At 41.7% G+C, this 22,322-nt stretch overlaps 1 protein-coding gene across 1 annotated transcript in view; it reads left to right on the top strand.

Annotated features, from left to right (window-relative positions):
* Nucleotides 1–5,470: 5,470 nt before the first annotated feature.
* LOC148506831 (sialic acid-binding Ig-like lectin 12) overlaps nt 5,471–22,322 on the top strand; it is a 112,506-nt gene continuing 95,654 nt past the window's right edge. Inside the window, exon 1 of the mRNA XM_088446079.1 lies at nt 5,471–5,513. Within this exon, the coding sequence (XP_088302205.1) occupies nt 5,471–5,513 (43 nt within the window). The remainder of the gene's footprint in view (nt 5,514–22,322) is intronic.

The raw sequence follows: 22,322 nt of genomic DNA, 5'->3' as shown, positions 1-22,322 counted from the left end.
ATTGAGTCGCCGCTGTCGGTATTTGATCTGCCGGCATTACATACCGATTCCGTTTTTAATGATTGTTCTGTTTATTGTTTATTCACAAAGTGCGTATTAGTATGGCTGTCCTTCCTACAGTCTTCTGAGAAGAAAGTAATGTGTCACAATTACTCAGTACTGTGCTGCTTCTTCTTTTAAGTGTGTATGTCACTGACATCATTGCACAACACACTTCGTGCTACTGCCAATGTCACACGAACTTCAGTCTGCACTTGCACAATCCTGGGGGTGCAGATGCTACTTCCATCAACAAGATCTGTGCACTTATGCAGATGGCAATGTCCTGGCATCATTAGTTCATAAACAAGTAAGAGATTATCATTATGTTTAATTTTCAAGACATTTGCCGCGATGGACAGTTGCTACACAGTCATATGAAACGCTAATTATACTGTACGTTGAAACGTAAAACAGACATATGAGGTTGGGGGCGGGATCTAATAAAAGCAAAATGCGTCCAAAATTCAGAAAACTGCAGTTTTTGGCGTTCTGGCAGCATTCCCCATATGTACTATGCTCCGTAATGAGATATAGATGGCTTTGCCTAAATCTGTGGTTTTCTCTTCTCATTGTTCACTGAGAGGGGATCCAATGGGATCTCTCCCAGTGTCCCCCAATGAGTACTTGTCACCTGACGCATGTACAGAAGAACTCACAAGGATTTCTGGGTCATAAACCTGGAAGGCCTAGCAGCGGTAGAGCTGTCCTTTGTGACTTTAATTACAGTTCTTAGTGTATATACCAGCATTATTAAAGCTGCTATGCATACTATAAGTGGTGGGATGTACCGCATCCAAAATGCAATGGGTAGTACATCCCGCTATGAATGAGGAGGTACAATAAGGACAGAGGACCCACCGCAGGAGAATTTATCTTGCGTTTCAAAATGTAGTGAAAAATTAATATATAGAACAAAACTATGAAAACTCGATGAAAATGCTGGTACACTGTACAACACATCAACTATTTATTTTTGGCTAATGACAATCAAAAGGGACATGGATTATGTGAATAACTATACATGAGTAAAAAGGAATAGGATTGAAATACTGTCGGCTGAATTGCCACTGGTTCAAAACCCGACAGTGAAAGGCCGACAGGTGAAGATCCCGACACCCGGAAGTGATTTTATAATGGGATATTTGTGTATAAACCTTGATTTGCGCTGGCAGTGACAAAGGCACTGCAGGAATGTGCGTGGTACCAATGCTTAGGTCATTAGGATGTAGAGCCTTGAGGGCCGCACCATCACTGCCCCCATGGCACCTGCATTTGGCTTGCAGAATGCCTGGAATAGCACCCTGCAGTTTCTTTACTTATTGGCACTGGTGACACCATCCCCTCTGTGTGACATCATGACATCACATGTTTGGGGGGTGGAATCAGCACAGGGTACAGAATCGCACTACTCTGGCACTGACTAAGCTTAATGAAAGACTTTATGAAATAGCCCAATACTATAATACAAAGCTGGATAGTTAAAAATGAAAATCCTGTTTACTAGCCTCTGTCTGACATAATGGGCCTGGGGGTCAGTGGGTTGTGTCAGTGTAGAAAGTGGACATATGTAAAGTTATGTGTGTACTGTATAATGGGGAGATGTTTGGGTAGAATAGTCTATGGAGGTTATGTGGGCGGTTCTGGAATGTGATAAGCTGCCTAAAAAGTATGTGAGTTTTCAGGGAATGCTTGGAGGTTTTGAGGCTAGAAGAAAATCTTGTTGTGTAATGGAGGGCATCCACAGAGAGGGCTGTATTATGAGTTAGATCTAGATGAGGCTGTGTCTTTTTCTGCACTGCATCTGTGGCTTATGCTATGCCGTGGCTGATTTCAATTAAAATGGGACACCCACTTGCAGCATCTTAAGACAGTGGTTTTCTGTTACAGATCGACTTTGGACGCACCTTCGGTGCACCACCACACCTTGTACTAGCCCTATAAAATGTGCATTTTATCCATTTGATTATGGTGTCCCCTGTGAGTGGCTGTGCATGTTTGGATGCAGCCACTTTCATCCCCAGTTACCTCCCAGTAACACCCACTAAAATCCACTAACTCTGCATCCTGAGCTGTAACAATTGGGATGCATGCACAGTGCGACACAGACACATGAGAAGATTTACAACATTGGCCAACTGCATGCGGCATTGGCACTGTGATCACCTCTGAATCAAGCCCTTCAGTGTGCAGCACAGTGTTACAGCTCAGCGATGAGTACAGAAATGGATGCAGAGTTAGCAGATTTTAGTGGGTCTTACTGGGAGGAAATGGGGGGAATGAAAGTGACTGCATCCAAACATGCACAACTGCTCATGCAGGAGACCATAATCAGACAGATAAACTGCAAGTTTCATAGGGCTGTTGCAAGGTTTGATGGTGCACCGAAGGTGCGTCCAACAATGCTACTGTTTGTTACAGAAAGATGTTGCAAGTGGGCGTAAAGTAATAGCAAGCAAGCGAAGAGCAAAGCTAAGTTCATTCCAGGGGTCTGATACGCTAGGTGCACTGCAGCAGGCAAAGACTTCAGAGATCATTCTGGGAGCTGGTGGACAGATGAGCATTCAATAGGGATATACAAGAGAGGAGAGTAGTCAGAAACAAAGCCGACGTGTTAGATTTTCAGTAACAGTTGAGGAGCAATGTAGAAGTTATTAGTCTCAAATGAAGCTGGAATCGGTACACAGGAAAGATGATCTATAGCATGGTGTGCAGTAGAAGGCTCTCATGTACAGAAGTATTAATTTCCCTGGCACTGGCACATGGGTCTGCCCTGGCTTTATAGCACTCGGGTGGGGATCTGAAAGCATTAGATTCTGCCAGCACTTCACACAAGTGTGGTTTTACTTTTCACAGTTCCTAAGATTTGTTTTGGGACAGTTCTCCATCTTCTCAGCCTGTGGGCAATTCTGCCAAAAGTAATTGAGCAATACTGCCAGCTTCCCATAATTGGCACACCAATACGAGAAAGATGCACTGTGCAGATATGTACCTGCAGGGGTTAATAATAGTGGGTACGTGACTCATTCTGATCATCTGCGTAAAATTTGTCTGTCTTTGTATTGCTCAGAAACAGCTACAGGCCTTGAAAAAACAGATACTGTTGGCAGAATATTGTATCAAATTACTTGTAGAACAGAGGTCATTGTTGAACAGTTAGGGCTCTATTTACTATTTGTAATGCAGATTGTAGTGTGATATTACAGACTGAATTCGCATTTCGAACTCAGGCAATATCACAGGGATTTACTGTAAATCCCTTGCAGAGAGAGAGCTTGCGATAAAGCTCTGTCCCTGCGAATCCCCTCCACCCACTTATCACGGTATTTTCGCAAAAAATACCATGACAAGTGCCGACACATGCACCGACCAACTGTCGCTAAGCCCCACCCCCGCCGCTAATCTTCACCCCCCGCAGCCCCCCCTCCCCCCCAGCGCCCCCCCTCCCTTAATTACACTTACCTGCAGTCATCGGTGCTCCGGTGATGTCCTCCGTGGCTCCAGTCAGCTGACATCCCATACTGCACTGGGACTCAGTCAGGTGACGACCGGGCCCCAGTGTAGGCTGGGAGACCAGCTGCCCAGAGGGAGGACATCACTCGGAGCCCCGATCACCGGTCCCTGGACTCTTTTTCACAATTTTTTTTTCTTTTTTTTAGCAGTGATCAGCGGAAATCTGTTTAGACCACACAGCTGATCACTGGGTCCGGATTCGGGCTCTGCTCTGCCCTTTAGAACGGAGCAGGAGCCCGGTAACTGGGGGAGACCCTGGATAACGCTACCTCCAGGTGGCGTTATTATCACAGGGCTTTCCCCGGTAATTTTTGACAATTTATTTTTAGCAACTTTGGCCAGATCACATTTCCCATTACAATTATGGGAAATGCGATCTGCTTACTAAAAATAAGTGATACTTAGGGCTTGGAGTAGAGTTTTCCAATTCTACTCCAATTGCCCCTGTACAGGGACCCTACAATGTGGCATTATGTGTACCAGGGGGCCCTACAATGTGGTATAATGTGTACAGGGGCCCTACAATTTGGCATAATGTATACAGGGGCCCCACAATGTGGCATAATGTGTACCAGGGGGCCCCACAATGTGGCATAATGTGTACCAGGGGGCCCCACAATGTGGCATAATGTGTACCAGGGGGCCCCACAATGTGGCATAATGTGTACCAGGGGGCCCCACAATGTGGCATAATGTGTACCAAGGGGGTCCCACAATGTGGCATAATGTGTACCAGGGGGGCCCACAATGTGTCATAATGTGTACCAGGGGGCCCCACAGTGTGGCTTAATGTGTACCAGGGGGCCCCACAATGTGGCTTAATGTGTACCAGGGTCATGTTTCTGTAATAAATGCACTGAAATGTGCTGAGCTATATCACCCACTTCTGCAGGAGCTGGGGCAGAGTGGGTACTAGGTCAGGCCCAGACAGCAGGTGCACACAAATCTGCCCCTACAGACCAGTACAGATTTTTTTTACCACATCTAACTTTATGACCATAGAAGTAGAACGTGGGTGGCGATCTGCGTTCTCACACATGCAAAAGCCACTAGTGCAGACCAGCATTTACGCAGTTACCACCTGTACGGCGGTATATGTTCTGCATGCTGATGATTTGACTTGTTGCAAACTAGGTGCATATGCTGCCCGTTAAGATGCAAAATCATATGTGAGGTGAACTGGGCATACTGCATGTGCGAATCACTCCCTACTGTATGCCAGAATCACTCTTTGATATCACACGCCCTAAGGAAGTCCTATCCGAGAACGGACTGACGAAATGCATTTGGGCGTGCCCAGATTATGTGAGCTGCTGTGATATTAAGGAGATATTCTGGCTGCTTTGTATATAGGCACAGGACGCTGGTTCTCTGGGTAGCGATACTGGTGACTGTGCAGCTAATCCTGTGCCTGTTATGTGGTGACATGCTGACTACTGTTTACTTAGGTGTATGTGATTATTATTACAAGTAACATTATTGCTTTTATGCGCCCTACATCTTCTGATTTATACACAGCCTATGCCTTCTATGGGAAGGTGATTACAGAGATGCTACGCTACATCTAAAAACCCTGCAATCAGGATCTATACTCTATATCCTGTATATGCCCTTTACGCTAATAACACTCATCAGCTTCATAATCCTCTATGTGAGTGCAGCACGGCTGAAGACGCACAGTGCGATCAACACATCAATGTTTTATCTATTTATATGGGAAACGGCTAAAGGCTAAGTCACATTTTTCACTCTGGACTTACTACGCCAGTGTAGGTATATGAGGAACTATGAAAAGAAGAACTAGTTGGGAGAACTTCTGACCACAATTCATGATGTCCAGGAAACGTGTTTTTTTTTGTATTTTATTTGTAACCACTGGGAAACGACAGAACCCGCCAGTAGCTTCACTTACCCGAACATGGAGGCCACCAAGCTCCTTCTCCTGCTATTCTCTATCCAAGGTGAGGGATCATTGTATATTATTCATTCTCTAGTGGTTGTAAACGGAATTTCCTGTGCACTATTCTCTTTGTGTACAGTTACAGAGGGGTGAGTGTAAAGCAGGCTATAGAACAGGGTGATGTATCATGAAGTTACCATGTGAGAGGTTCCAGAATCCTTACTACTATGCTCAGCCTGACCAAACAGAGAACCTGGTTATAGAGGTCACTGCTCTTATATATTGTATCCTAAATTGTATCAAATCATTTCAGTTTATCCTGAAACTTATATAATTTAGGGGCATATTTATCAAAGGGCTAAAAGCTTTTTTCTTTGTTTTCACTGTTTGTCCGATACGTCACACGGTATAACCTTGCTACTGCCGGTGACAACCCCCACCTTTACAGTGAGAAGGCTTAACAAGTTTTTCTATGATACTAGTATTACCAATTTTTTTCTTCCTTGAAATAATGGGCCTGATTCGGTATGGATCGCAACTGTGAATGCAATAGCGATTAGGCACGCAGCCTTACTGCGAAAGTATGCTACTCCATTGTGATCGCTATGCCATCGCAGCACTACACAGGGACGCCCACCTTACCTTACACACATCCGTAATGTTTAGCAAGACTGTGAAACCATCAGTAACATGGAGTACAATCGCAGCCTCGCGCACACTTGCACAAGGTCTGACCTTACTCAGGAATTGGTAACCTCATCGTACGCTATAAGGCCTCAAGCTGCGTACGGCATCGCAGTGGATAATTTATGCACGCCCATGCAACGGCATTCAAACTCACTTGCACGCCTACGTTTCGCCGACCACCCCCAGTCACCACCCACAAATGGCCCTTCCTGTTATTCACTCTGCGATGGGTCTGCCTAGTCACTGCGATCGCAGTCCTGATCGCCGTGGCTAGTTCGCGCATGTGCACTGTGATGCATGTGCATGCGCAGTTCGCAACAATTGGCCGATTGCATGCGTAAACGAAGTTGCGATCCTTGCTGAATCAGGCCCAATAAAAATAAACACACAATATTGCAAAGTGCAATAGCAACAATTGTGCATGATGGGAATACCTTACAGTAGAGTTTGCCATAGTGCAGTGCTTTTCGCATAGTAAACTATATTGCTCTCAGAAGGATCATAGAGAAACCTAGACCTGTGGTTCTCAATAATAATGCTGATGCCGGGTCACAGACGTTTGGGCTCCGCAGAGCAGCTGATTCACCTGAATTGGTGATGCCGAGGGAGGTGGAGTTGGGAAAATGACAATTTTTTCCAGAAGAAGAATCTGCTTTGAAAAGTATGGCAAAGCTAAAGGGAAGGGTATGTGGCAAAAGGGGAACTTTGCCATGTTCTGATGTCCAGAACAGGACTCGTTCCCCAGGAAAAGGACAGACAAGGTTAAGGATCCTGCTTTTTCCTGCAGAAATGGTTCTACACACAGGTGCACTACATGGGTGTGATGGGTTTGGGATGTGTGGGTATGAAAAAAGGATTGTGGGATTCAGTGGGCAGGGCGTCTGATGCTGAATAGCAGGTGGATGATAGTTAGGGCTGGTGGGGCATAGCTAGTGTCAGGAAGACATCTCATGTATACACATTCCTTTGTAAGCAGACTCTTACTATATACAGATGTGTCCTGCTACATCTTTGCCGATCACACTACAAACATGCGCACACATCGCACCATGTGATTAACCGCAGCAACATATGATACGGTAAGCTATGGCATGCACTGCGCATGCACCATGCAATCCTATGGAGGTACGGCTGTGAACGCAGTGTGCATATCCGCTCTCAGTCGCATGCTTCGCACTATGCGTGGCACGATTTACTGCATATGCAGCAAAGATGTAGCAGCACCCATCTATATGTATATATATATATATATATATATATATATATATACAGCAATTACGGCTGGCACTCCATCTGGTTAAAATTGAAATGTGCACCTGGTGCCTTCCTCAATTACCCTTCCCAAGTAAGGAAATAATGCACTCGTAGGTAAGTATATCAACATTTCAGAACTCTATTCAAGGTTCTTTCCTCAGGAAAAAAATCAATTGATTGTATCCTGAGGAAAGACCATTGAATAGAGTACTGAAACGTTGATATACATACCTACGAGTGCATTGTCATCTTTGTGAAGTTGCCGTGAGTGCTGCCTATTGCGCTATATATATATATATATATAGTGGATACTGCTTACTCTTGCTTTCTGCATGCACATACAAAACTGGTGTTTTCTTCTTAAACTGGGTACGCCCTTACCTGAGTGGCCAACAGCTGTCAAGCTGACCAAGCAGCCAATTTGGTAAGCTATACACACTTACCAATTGGCTGTTACATATATCTGTCCAGACATCACAACTGGGCAAGCATTAAAATGTACCCATCCAGTTGTGATGTCAGTGTCAGTGGCTACTTCAGCCAGTGTGCAGGTGGATGGTGGGTCACCCGTACACACATGCAGATGCACCAATATATCTGCATAATATATAGGCATTGGCTGTTCTGCAGGGCTGACCTGATATGTCTGTAAATGACGTCGTTCACAGACATATCGGTTGTACACACTCGCTGGTCCACTACTGATGTATTGTTCGCTGTTCGATTAAACAATATATCTAGTAGCGTTTGCCCATCATTACACTGCATTTTAGAATGGGGCAAGCCCACACCTCCCTCACAACTCTAATCGGGTCATACATTTTACATTTCCCACTTGCAGCACCAATTTTTTACCTCCAGTGCATTTAGTAATTCACTCCTAACACTAAATCATCCCCAATATCAATCCACAATATTGTAATCCTCCCCACCTTACATTTGGGATAGTAATTACATGCATTTGATCTCCTTTCAGATAGCAGTATATACCTTTTGATCATGTAAAGCTGAAAATATATATTTAGTTTTTTATTTTAACTTATTTTTCAAACAACTCGCTTTAATGTAATTAACAATATTTTATTTGATTTTAGTAATATACTTAAGCAGTACTAGATGGTTTTGACTAACATAGACCTTTTACATAATAGAGTTGGGGGACTCAATCAGCATGGTGTGGCAGCTTGGTGTTTGGCTGAGCACATTGCTGTTTAATACCGCAGCCAAAGAGCTTTCTCTAGACCATTGTGGGGGCACATTGCGACCATTATGCTGAATTTAATTTTCCCCCTTTATCTTCGCATCACTCAATTCTCATAAAACTTCTGTACTAGTATTTTGCATCTCAAACAATGTTTCTTTAACACAATTAATAATAATTAGTAACTTTTTATTTGATAATTCTTATATTGCAACAAGGGCAAGATATTAATGTTTCCCAACTTGGTTCCTGGTAAATAATTGAATATAAAACACCAATACATTTTAAATAATTAAATATATATATTTTTTAAATATAACAAAATATAAAGAGTTTATTCAGCACAGACACTGGCTGCTCCCTTTGTAGTAAACACGACAGCCTCAGAAAAGAAAAACAAGAAAAAAATAGGAAGATAGTAAATAATATATATATAAATTATTTTAAAATGTGTACACTACATTTTCCATTTGAATAGGTGTGTGTATTTATAATGGACAGTCTGTCACTTGGATTGTCAATTGCTTATGCAGACTTGTAGTATTAATGCACTATACAGTGGTGAGATGTATGGAATTACCGTGCGCTCACCTACAGGTAGCCGGCAATTGCAGGGAGGTGTTTTCCAACACAGTTGAGCCATCTCACTGGCTTTGGGTCAGTCGGTTGTAGCCTAATTGAAGCGGTGAGAGACACTTCAATGAAAAAACTTTTTTGGCTCACGAGTGTATAGTCACACCACTTTCTGTAGTGCTGGACAGCATCGTGGAGTGAATGTCCAATGCAAAACACAGAGCTACCACTGAACATAATCTGGGCAGGGTAAGCACAGCAATGTCAGACTTTAATCCTTAACAAGTTTTATTAAAAGTGTAAAATATTGTTTTTACCCTCTTCCTATCTCTGTCACATATGGTTTGTACACAAGGCATTTTTTGGCAGGACACATTTGCTAAGACTGGATTTTTAATATCACTTTTATTTAAATGGTCTATTTCTTATCCCTCAATTTGTGGGTATCAGTGAGGCATACAGAAGAGGGCACAGGAGTAATGCAGGGACGTTAAATCTCAGAATCTTGTATGTGCTCCTCCCTTATATACCCTATGCCTGCAGTAAGTACTCCGTATAGTGCCATGTCAGTGTATGTGCTCCTCCCTTATATACCCCATGCCTGCAGTAAGTACTCCGTATAGTGCCATGACAGTGTATGTGCTCCTTCCTTATATACCCCATGCCTGCAGTAAGTACTCCGTTTAGTGCCATGACAGTGTATGTGCTCCTTCCTTATATACCCCATGCCTGCAGTAAGTACTCCGTTTAGTGCCATGACAGTATATGTGCTCCTCCCTTATATACCCCAGGCCTGCAGTAAGTACTCCGTTTAGTGCCATGACAGTGTATGTGCTCCTCCCTTATATACCCCATGCCTGCAGTAAGTACTCCGTTTAGTGCCATGACAGTATATGTGCTCCTCCCTTATATACCCCAGGCCTGCAGTAAGTACTCCTTTTAGTGCCATGTCAGTGTATGTGCTCCTCCCTTATATACCCCATGCCTGCAGTAAGTACTCCGTTTAGTGCCATGATAGTATATGTGCTCCTCCCTTATATACCCCATGCCTGCAGTAAGTACTCCGTTTAGTGCCATGTCAGTGTATGTGCTCCTCCCTTATATACCCCATGCCTGCAGTAAGTACTCCGTTTAGTGCCATGATAGTATATGTGCTCCTCCCTTATATACCCCATGCCTGCAGTAAGTACTCCGTTTAGTGCCATGACAGTGTATGTGCTCCTCCCTTATATACCCCATGCCTGCAGTAAGTACTCCGTTTAGTGCCATGACAGTATATGTGCTCCTCCCTTATATACCCCAGGCCTGCAGTAAGTACTCCTTTTAGTGCCATGACAGTGTATGTGCTCCTCCCTTATATACCCCATGTCTGCAGTAGGTACTCCGTTTAGTGCCATGACAGTATATGTGCTCCTCCCTTATATACCCCATGCCTGCAGTAAGTACTCCGTTTAGTGCCATGACAGTGTATGTGCTCCTCCCTTATATACCCCATTCCTGCAGTAAGTACTCCGTTTAGTTCAGTTACAGTGTATGTGCTCCTCCCTTATATACCCCATACCTGCAGTAAGTACTCCGTTTAGTGCCATGACAGTGTATGTGCTCCTCCCTTATATACCCCATGCCTGCAGTAAGTACTCCGTTTAGTGCAGTTACAGTGTGTGTGCTCCTTCCTTATATACCCCATGCCTGCAGTAAGTACTCCGTTTAGTTCAGTTACAGTGTATGTGCTCCTCCCTTATATACCCCATGCCTGCAGTAAGTACTCCGTTTAGTGCCATGACAGTGTATGTGCTCCTTCCTTATATACCCCATGCCTGCAGTAAGTACTCCGTTTAGTTCAGTTACAGTGTATAGGCTTCTCACATTTGCAGGCTTTAAAGTTTTTTAATGTTCTCTGTGCTGAGGATTGTGGCTATGGCTCAGAGATGCATGCAGGAAACCCGCACAGTACTGACATTTGTGGGGAGTGGGAGGGGGTATTGAGCAGGCCCTGGTAGCACCAAAAACCACCTCCATGGACAGGCCCCAGATCCCGATGCTGGAGGCTCTGATGAGCACTAGTGCAGTGACGGGGTTCTCTCAGAATTACTGGGCGCTGCAACCTGTCTGTCACCATCACTTTCATGTTTCTGATTGTGTTTTCTTATTATCCTGTGGCTGTTAATCACTTACTGTACTATCATGTCTAAGGAAAGCAAAGGCTTGGAGGGTACAGTACCTTAGTTCAGTGGATTGTCCAATCTATAGTACCATCATGATGAGATCATCAGATGCTCCTGAAATTGTGCAGTCTGCCAGCTGAGGGTCTCTGTCTGACTTGTACTATGGGGTTTGGCATCTGATGGGACCAGGTCAATTGCTGCCTCTTTGAAAAGCTTGCTCAGCTAGTCTTTATTGCCTCGGAGTCAGTGCAGGTCCTTTTTAACCAAGCTGCTCTGGAAAGGGCTTCCGGGTCAGTTTCTTGACCCTGAGTTGTTTGGCCAAATGTTTGAGTTATTTGTCCAATACTCTATGGGTTCCCTGGCATTTACTCAGCTGGAACCTGCGTTAGAGGTGCTTCATTTGTGCAGGAGAGTATGGTACAGCAAGCTTCAGAATGGCAGGGTTTTTGGAAACTAGATGTGTCGAGAATTCTGGCCAAGATCTTCTACTTCCTAGTTGTGGAATAGTTTATTGGACTCAAATAATATTCCACCATGGTGATGTTGTACTTTATTTATCATGGAGCACCAGGATTCATCTAACCATGAGAGAGACATGTTGGATTTCAATGGACAGAGCAAAATGTTCCAGTCACCTGATGTTCAGTACAGGTGTTTTCTCAGTCACTAAAACTTTCATCCTGGGGAGCAATTCCTTTATTAGAGGATTTCTCTGCAGGTGGGGTTTGCCCGACATCGTTTTGATGATGTCATGGTTGAGCATTTACTGTAGATGTCAGGTCAGTGCCTTGGGACTTTAATTTTCCAGTTCATTCTAGTGGATATGCTTCTTTGGTTACTAAAGAAGATAAAAGAGAAGACGTTCCAGTCATTATAGTTACTTTGGACTGGCTAAGCAGAGCATGTTACTTGGACATACCCTGGGATGTTAGAAAATCCTTCTTGGCTTCTTCTGCCAAGACCTGACCTGTAAATCAAGATCTATGTTTCTTCACCTGAGCTAAGTAGCCATGCTCTTTGTGTAAATGCTTGTCTGAGAATCTAAGTAGGGTATACTGCATGTACTGCCCTCAATTGTGTCTCCTATATATCTCCGTCATATTATACTCATGTGTTGACTGCTCATACCATCCTCCTTTCAGTCTTTGGAGTCATTAGAGCAAAGATATTTTTTTTTTAATCTGTCTTCAGGGGATATCCCACAAATGTTCTTTAGTGGATAGACCCCTGAGTATGAAATAATAGATTTATTAATAATAGTAACAATGGCTATGGGGATTATTCCTTCCTAGACATTCTGTCCTGAGACAATGTTTATAACATCACAGCTTACTTTCCACCAAACCTAATAGGACACAAAAAATAGATTGATTCAATAGTGAGGTGAAAAAATAATGTACATTACTGTGTAAAGGTGCCCGGTAAGAAGAAAAGTCAGAGAGAATATAAAGCATAAGAATTGCAGGAACAAACCACAAATGTTGCTATTAATACTTTTTATTTCCTTTGCACATTTTTTCAACAATTGTTTTGATTTTGCTGGTTTTTACATTATGTTACCGTGTCAAAATCTTTTACATGGAATTTATAAAAGTTATAAAAGTTGTGGTTTATACATCAGTGTGATGCTGGTGCTTACTTTGGGGCTGCTTCTAATTTGGGAGCAAAAAAAAAAAAGCAGGTACAGTAACTTTTCCCCTGGACAAACCATATTGCAATGCAAGGGGTGCAAATATTTAATTTCTTTGTGTGCAGGGTAAATATTGGCTGCAATTGCATGTAGCCCACAAATGCTGGACAGATTAGATTTGAGTTTAGATGTCACATGACCCTCTCAAATCTCTCTGCACATCTTACATCTATCCCCCCTTCCCCCATCCCCACAGTGCAGCATGGTGTTACTAAGGTGCAAAGTGCTTTTTGTTGTTATGTTCCCAACTCAGATTCAGCACCTTTGTCTCTTAATGATTTGGAGTTTACTTTTTTGGTTATTGCGGAAGCACCTTCTGAAGTTTATATTGGAGGGTGCTTGTGTCCTACATAAATATATTGAGGAGATATTTGTGATTTTGGAATATTGATGTAATACTAAACGGATGTGGTTGTTACTGGTGGGGTTATTACTGGTGGGATTATTACTAAAGTGGTTATTACTGGTGTGGTTGTTACCGGTGGGGTTATTACTGGTGTGGTTGTTACTGGGGTGGGTTTTACTGGTGTGGTTGTTACTGGGGTGGGTTTTACTGGTGTGGTTGATACTGGTGGGGTTATTACTGGGGTGATTATTACTGGTGTGGTTGTTACTGCTGTGGTTATTACTGGTGTGGTTGATACTGGTGGGGTTATTACTAGGGTAGTTATTACTGGGGTGATTATTACTGGTGTGGTTGTTACTGCTGTGGTTATTACTAGGGTGGTTATTACTGGTGTGGTTGTTACTGCTGTGGTTATTACTGGTGTGGTTGTTACTGCTGTGGTTATTACTAGGGTGGTTATTACTGGTGTGGTTGTTACTGCTGTGGTTATTACTAGGGTGGTTATTACTGGTGTGGTTGTTACTGCTGTGGTTATTACTGGTGTGGTTGTTACTGCTGTGGTTATTACTAGGGTGGTTATTACTGCTGTGGTTATTACTAGGGTGGTTATTACTGGTGTGGTTGATACTGGTGGGGTTATTACTGGGGTGATTATTACTGGTGTGGTTGTTACTGCTGTGGTTATTACTGGTGTGGTTGATACTGGTGGGGTTATTACTAGGGTAGTTATTACTGGGGTGATTATTACTGGTGTGGTTGTTACTGCTGTGGTTATTACTAGGGTGGTTATTACTGGTGTGGTTGTTACTGCTGTGGTTATTACTGGTGTGGTTGTTACTGCTGTGGTTATTACTAGGGTGGTTATTACTGGTGTGGTTGTTACTGCTGTGGTTATTACTAGGGTGGTTATTACTGGTGTGGTTGTTACTGCTGTGGTTATTACTGGTGTGGTTGTTACTGCTGTGGTTATTACTAGGGTGGTTATTACTGCTGTGGTTATTACTAGGGTGGTTATTACTGGTGTGGTTATTACTGGTGTGGTTGTTACTGCTGTGGTTATTACTAGGGTGGTTATTACTGCTGTGGTTATTACTAGGGTGGTTATTACTGGTGTGGTTATTACTGGTGTGGTTATTACTGTAACCACCCCTTTCATCTGCTCAGCTGTTAATACTTTTTTTAATTGTCTGTAAATTGCTGCCAAATAATGAGCTCTTTCTGTACATTATTTGATTGTATTTTCCTATAGATTTTCAGAGGTGTGTAAATAACTGTTAAAAAATAATAAATAACTTTCTGCATTACCACCATATGCATTACATATAATATCTGTTTGTGTGGGCATGGGATCCATGGACTCTAACCTCCTATAATCATTAGGTTGACTTCCTGCTGCTTAATGTCACAGAGTGTTTGTCTCAGTAACATAAATACATATTCACATGTATTTATATAAAGGGGATCAATGTAGGATCAAATAACAAAGACACATTCCCTGTGGTGGCAGCAGCTGAGAACTTGCTATTTCTTCCCACAGAACATGAACATCTGAAGCAACATGAAAGAAATCAGCCCATATGAGATTATGGACCTGGTTCTGAGTCACAGGCTAAGCGCATGCAGCAGCGTCTTTTGGTGGTCGCCTGTCTGCGAGGTTATGCAAATGCCGTTACAAACTCCTTCCTTTGTGTACATTTGTTTGGCTGAATGTGCAAGGACTGAGAAACCCACTTCTAACACCAGTGCACACTATAATACCGATTGGTGCATCCTTATACACCCCCATTGGTCACACCATCAAAACTTGCACCAGCTCTATGGCAGGTGCAGTTTCTGCACCTGACCACGGCCTATGATGCGTGCAGCTTTGCATATGGGAACGCAGCTGCTTGCACTGATACATGCCCATGACACACCCATATCGCCCACTGAACAAACCATATTTGCATGCACACCTAGCCACCTCCCAGTCATTGCCCAGGACCACCCATCATGTTACCACAACATTTCTGATACTGTCTGACCTGATATCAACAGTGCCTTGGTGTGTGCATTCTGTGTAATGCATGCGCCATAGGGGCTTTCATAAATTCTTCTGCTTGTGCAATTTCATATAATCGCTCAAGTATGTGAACACGCCATTGTCCAGAATCAGGCCCTATGTGGCCCAGGAATTGGGCACTAAATACTGCTCTGTGACAGAATCGGCAAAGTTACAATTTGTTCTATGTAAGAGAGTGAAAATAAATAATAATAATATCATCAATAACAACAATAAAATAATAATATTAATAATAACAACATCAACAACAATACAATAATAATATCATCAGCAATATAATAATAATAATAATAATAATAATAATAATAATAATAATAATATCATCAACAAAATAATAATAATAATAATAATAATAATAACATCAACAACAACAATACAATAATAATATCATCAACATATAATAATAATAATAATAATAATAATAATAATAATAATAATAATAATAATAACATCAACAACAATAATACAACAATAATATAATCAACAATATAATATTAATAATAATAATAATAATAATAATAATAATAATAATAATAATAATAATAATAATAATAACTATATTGGGCAGCACAGTTATACATGAAAAAGATTTAATGTTGTAGTGGAAAACCACTACACTTCCTGGTGCTGTTGTGAAATTAATAATATAAGTCAATATCACCAGCTACAAGTACTTCATTAGAAAGCAAACACAATTATATGTCTAAATTTGATTGAGATTATTTTATATCACTATGCACAGTATTTCAAGTTTTTTCTAAGTTTCTATATACAGTTAAACATGCAAAAAATATTATAAAATACAGGTGTGACACATGAAATAAAGGCAGTTCTTACTGTATGTCCCATCATTCTCATGACCTAATAAAGACATAAATATTATAATTCAGTGAGAAGTATTTTATGAGAAAAAGGGAAACACTAGAAATTATTATGCGGTGTCCCTACAGTGATAGAAAGAAAGACTTTGCAGTGGGATTGTTGCGTTTGTCAACAAACACCTCCCCATCTGAGTGGACAGTTCCACAATTTGCCATGAACCATAAGTGCTCAGTCACTTCCCTAAAACAGAAAGCTAAGTGTCCTGCGTGTCTGCTGTGGTTAGTAAGTGCCTTTTACAGCGGATATTTGGCAAGCACTGAAACACATGGTGAGTTTGGTAATAATAAGATGTTTATTTATCAAAGTATTTTTGTTCCAACCAGTAAAAAATAAAAATACATTATTCTTTAAAGAAATAAAAAAGGTTCTGGGAATGTGTTACAGTACCTAAGCAGAACAAGGGATGCTAGACTTCAAAGTATACCAATTTTACAGTATAACCAAAGATGCCTTATTATACAGACACATACTGATCTGTACTTGGGACAGCTGCGCTTATAACGTATGTTCCCATTACTTATAGCACTGCACATAAATGAGGAGACCTTACTGCTGCCTCCGATGAACATCCTTATAAAATAGAGGAATTTGCATTAGGCAATGCAGATAAAAGGAAGTAAGAGGTTTAGCGAAATGGATGAGGGTTGTTAGTAACAGAAATGTGACTCAAATTACATGCTGGTGAGCTGCACTTTCTTACATATCCCTTTCAGCTATCAATGCCCCCCCCAAGAAAACTATTTCGCTATAATTAGGGGTGTGCGAGTGCACAGAGCCCTTTGTATAGCCCCCAGCCCCCGCTGCCCCATGGTCCCCACATCTGGCTATCAGGGTGTCTGGAACAGCATTGGGCGGCTAAGATCTCTGCAGAAGTGCCGCCCAGAGCAGTCTTACATTGCATCGGGTGTGTACACCGCTGCCCTTCCTGTGCCCCGGAGCATCCAAATTGTCTCAAAAATCTAGAATTTTGGCACTATGGTTCTATATTCAAGACTATATTACAGTTATTGTGCCATTGGTTATCAGGTAACTGCAATGTACATGGGAGGCTCGCAGAAAATAATTGCACAAGGGCACCCTTATTTGTTAAAATGCCCCTGATACTGTACAGATTAAATCAAATGTGCACACTTCCATGGTGATATTTAGGGCTCTATTTACTACAATCCGCATATTGAATGCGGATTGTAGTGTGATATTACTGCACTGGGGCCCGATCACCTGATGACCGGGCCCCAGTGTACTATGGGAGACCAGCTGACCGGAGAGGAGCCATCACCGGAGGCCCGATCACTGGTCCCTGGAGTCAGGTAAGTAAAAAAAAAATTTAAAATTTTTTTTTTCTTTTTTTTACAGCAATCAGCTTGCGGTCTGCTTAGACCACACAGCTGATTACTGGTACCAGCTCCCATCTCTGCTCTCCCCGTTAGAGCAGAGTGGGAGCCCGGTAACTGGGGGAGACCCTGGATAACGCCACCTCCAGGAGGCGTTATTATCACAGGGCTTCCCCCGGTATTTTTTTACAATTTATTTTTAGTAACTCTGGTCGGATCACATTTCCCATTACAATTATGGGAAATGCGATCTGCTTACTAAAAATAAGTGATACTAGGGGTTGGAGTAGAATTTTACAAATTCTACTCCAATTTCCCTGTAATAACTACAGGTGAAACTAAAATAATGTGAAAAGGGTGTGAAAACACCCTTTTTCACTTTATTTTAGTAAAAATAATGTTAATAAATAGAATGAGCTAATTTCCCTTTTTAGTGACATATCTCCAAATATGGTGACATTTCTATTTATATAACTCAGAGTAGTGGAAAATGTAGCAATCTGTGTGTTTTTGTTTTAATTATAACTTTTTGTCCTCTGCTTATGACTAAACTATGTTTCATAACATACTGCGTGTAATTAAATTTCTCACTATCTATTAATTTCTACAGAGCTGGAAGAATATTTTTCTGATCCTTAAGAGATATATATATATATACATATATAGGTGCAGAATAGTCCGGCACTCGCCAATGACAGCAATGACAGCAATGTGCCTGGGTGCCAGCAATGACAGCAATGTGCCTGGGTGCCAGTCCAACAAAAGTGCACATATATATGGGAAAACGGAGGGCACTTCATAGGTCTCAACAGCAACAGTATAACAAACCAGACAGAGCCAATAGTATAGCCATCGTTTCAGTGCACAGCGCTTTTATCAAAATACAGAATGTGTACAAAAACAGAACATAAATAGCTATCTACTCACCCCTATGTGGCAATCACCTTCACAATCTCCCCCACTGCTGCACCTGCCGATGACCTCACTCACATGGGACACACCAGCGCTAATACCAGACATGGGGGGCGTGGTCAGCACCCGTGCCGTCACCGAGGCAACCGACAACAAAACCATCAGATTGGTATACAGTATGACCTGGAGACAGGGCGATACATATAGATGAGTGTGCGCACATGCACCAAACTCATCAGGCAAATACACATATATGTCATAAAAAGCAGAAGACATAAAAACATAAAAGCAGTAGTGGTGGAACAATGTAACAATGAAACTCATGTAAACATCCTAACAATAGCTGTTGACATGTCCACAATGAAAAGCAGACCGCTGATATCAGTGTGCCCATATAAACGGGCACTATATAATAATCAGCTAGTGAAGAATGTGCAGATGGCAGGCTAGAGTTTCCCTATTAACATGATCATTATAGAAAACAGGTAAGGGAAAGTCTCTCATTAAGACCTAAAGGATGTACGGTCTGTAGAGTATAAATCCATTTAGCCTCTTCTGTAGAAGGATACGCCTTCTGTCACCACCTCTAATGTTAGGCGGTACCCAATCTATCATTTTATATCTAATGCTTGATAGATTATGCTGTAACTCATGAAAATTATAAGCAACTGGCTGATCGCAACCCTTACCCTCTAAGGCAGCCCTTATACTGGAACAATGCATGGCCATGCTTTCTATTAATTGGCGAGTAGTCTTGCCAATATACAACATACTACAGGGACATCTGATATAGTACACTACAAATTTGCTCGAGCAAGTTAATGCATGCTTAATAAAGAATTTTTTTACCCGATCTCGGGTGTACAAAAGTGTCACCTGTCTCTAAAAAGCTGCAGGTGGCACGTCCAATGCATTTGTAGTTACCCGGCTTACGTGTCAAAAAATGACTAGATTTGTCATTGTGTACTATAATATCCCTGATGTTTCTGCCCCATTTAAATGAGGGTAGTATGGAGGACCCTAGAAGGGCTGGGATCTGTTTATCTGTAGATACTATGGGACACATTTTTTTCGCCGTTTTCATTAGTTCCATGCTGCCAGAGGAGTATACTTGTGTCCACACTAGACAATTTGAGTGGTTCTTCTGCAGAGAGGGTGAAAGCTCATCGCTGCAACAAATAGCCAATGCTCAATCCTTGGCCCTAATATTAGATTTGTAATGATATAATCAATTGAGGAACTTGAGCATCATATTCTGCATCTGTATCGTAGCATCACTGGGATCACTGCAGATTCTCACCACTCTGATGATAGAAGGGTGTTCCTATCTGTAGTTTTGTAGTACATGGAGGTTTGAATGGTAGCAGCATGCTGGATAGTGATGGAAACATCCAAAAAATGGATACTGTCATAGCTATTTTCAAATTTTAATTTAATCGGGCAATCCCGCTTATAGATATCTTGAATCAAATGAACAAAATCATCCTGTGTGCCCTTCCATATTAGAAAAATGTCATCTATGTATCGACAATGCCCCAATATAGATGCTAAGACAATGGACTTCGAGAAAAAGTAGTCTTCTTCGACAGCAAACATAAATATGTGGGCGAAGCTCGGGGCTACGCATGATCCCATGGCACATCCGGAGCGTTGAATGTAAATCTTCTTGTCGAAAATAAAGTAATTCCTCATTAAAGTCCACGTGAGAAGCTGGATAGAAAAATCAATGAGAGGACCTTGGTATTCAGATTTGCGCAGAATGTACCTACGAACCGCTTCAATCCCTTGTGCCTGAGGGATGCTGGTATACAAACTGCATACATCAATGGTGCACATCAGATGTGACCCCTGAAGGGGAGACAGTGCCTGAAGTCTCAGTATGAATGCTGTGGTATCCTCCAGAAAGGTTTTTTCTTTCTGAATAAGGGGCTGAAGGAAGTGATCTAGATATTGCAAGATGCTGTAAAATAGTGAGTCACGAGCTGCTATAATAGACCTACCGGGCGGACAGGTAGCATTCTTATGCAGCTTTGGGATGGTATATAGGACAGGAATTTTGGGATATGGCTGAGTCAATGCATCTCTAGTGTATTGGTTAATAATATTATCCTGTACTGCCTGAGATAACATATCATCAAATTATTTTTTGAACACCAACGTAGGGTCCCCCGATAATAACTCGTTTACTGTGGTATTACTCAATTGACTGTATATTTCGGCTTTGTATGCTGTTAAATCTTGTACCACGATGCCGCCACCTTTATCCGCAGGGCAGATAGTAATATCCTGGTATGAACCAAGATTCCTTAATGCCTGTCTTTCCAAATAGGTGAGGTTTGCACTACTCTTATTAGGACTGGTTTTGTAGTTCTGAATCAAGGTGTCCATGTAACTTGTATAACATTTAATGTTAGCATTGGAATACAGGTTGAGTCTCCCATATCCAAAATGCTTGGGACCAGGGGTATTTTGGATAACGGAATATTCCGTATTTTGGAATAATTGCATACCATATTGAAATGCCTTAGGAATAGGGCCCAAATCTAAACCCAGAATGCATTTATGTGTTATATACACCTTATACACACAGCCTGAAGGTAACTTTATACAATATTTTCAATAATTTTGTGGCTCAAACAAAGTTTGTGTACATACATGAAATTCATTTATGTTTCATATACACCTTATACACAAAGCCTATAGGTCATTTTATACTTTATGTTTAATAATTTGTGCCTTAAACAAAGTTTGTGTACATTGAACCATCAAAAATCAAAGTTTTCACAATCTCAGTCATGCTAAAAATATTCCGTATTTCGGAATGTTTGGATATGGGAGACTCAACCTGTAGTAGGGAATGAATTTGGACTTTTTATATATAGGACCATGTTCTCTTTGCACTGGTGTAAGCCCAAAGTGTTCTTTTAATTTTATGCATCGATCGAATTTGAACAGATCAATCTTATTTTGGAAAACATCTAGATCTTTAGTGGGGACAAACGACAGTCCTTTATTTAGTACTTTTAGCTCCAGCTCCGTTAGAGTTCGTGAAGACAAATGAAAATCTACTGTCTCCGGTTGTAGATCTTTTTTTGCCTGTATTGCCCACTGACCTTTGCGCCTGATGCGGGTTCTCCGGTGAGGTCTAGGGTGGCTCTCGTGGCTATCCCTAAAGGTGGCCTACTGCTGGAAGTGGCTTGAGCTCCATCTGCACATTCTGCCTCTCTAGACAGTCCTATGGGATGTCCACTACAGACAACACTACAGGATTCAGGGATATATCCTTGCCACCAGGTGAACAATTATGCTTGACTGATTCTGATGCAGAAGCTACAGTATATTGTTCACAGCAAAGCTGCAGGATTAATCTGTAGCAGACTCAGTTGAACAATTGGTGGCACAACTGGCCAGATTAAAGAAACATGAAGTGGACTATTTCCTTCATGGTGTCTCTCTGTCAGATTATTATAGAGATAAAAAAAATACCCATGGGGTTCTGGATATGCAATATTCCAACCATTGGTAGACACAATCCAGAAATTCTGCCACCAGTGGGCAGCAGTCTTGAATAAATGTTCCTAAGATCTAATATTATTAGTTATAGAAGAATCACGGAGAGAACTAACCCTGGTTCAAGAGAAAATTAACAGCTTGGAATCAGCACACCTTACCAACATTAAAGCCAATAGTTCACAAGACTGGTGCAAGAAACTGCATGAAATTGAAAAATACAGAGCGGACCTGGTTCAATTTAAAAAATCTAA

Source organism: Taudactylus pleione, unplaced genomic scaffold, assembly GCF_031769625.1.
Source record: "Taudactylus pleione unplaced genomic scaffold, aTauple2 ptg000393l, whole genome shotgun sequence".
In the NCBI taxonomy this organism is placed as follows: domain Eukaryota; kingdom Metazoa; phylum Chordata; class Amphibia; order Anura; family Myobatrachidae; genus Taudactylus; species Taudactylus pleione.
This window is presented reverse-complemented; position numbering and strand designations above follow the sequence as displayed.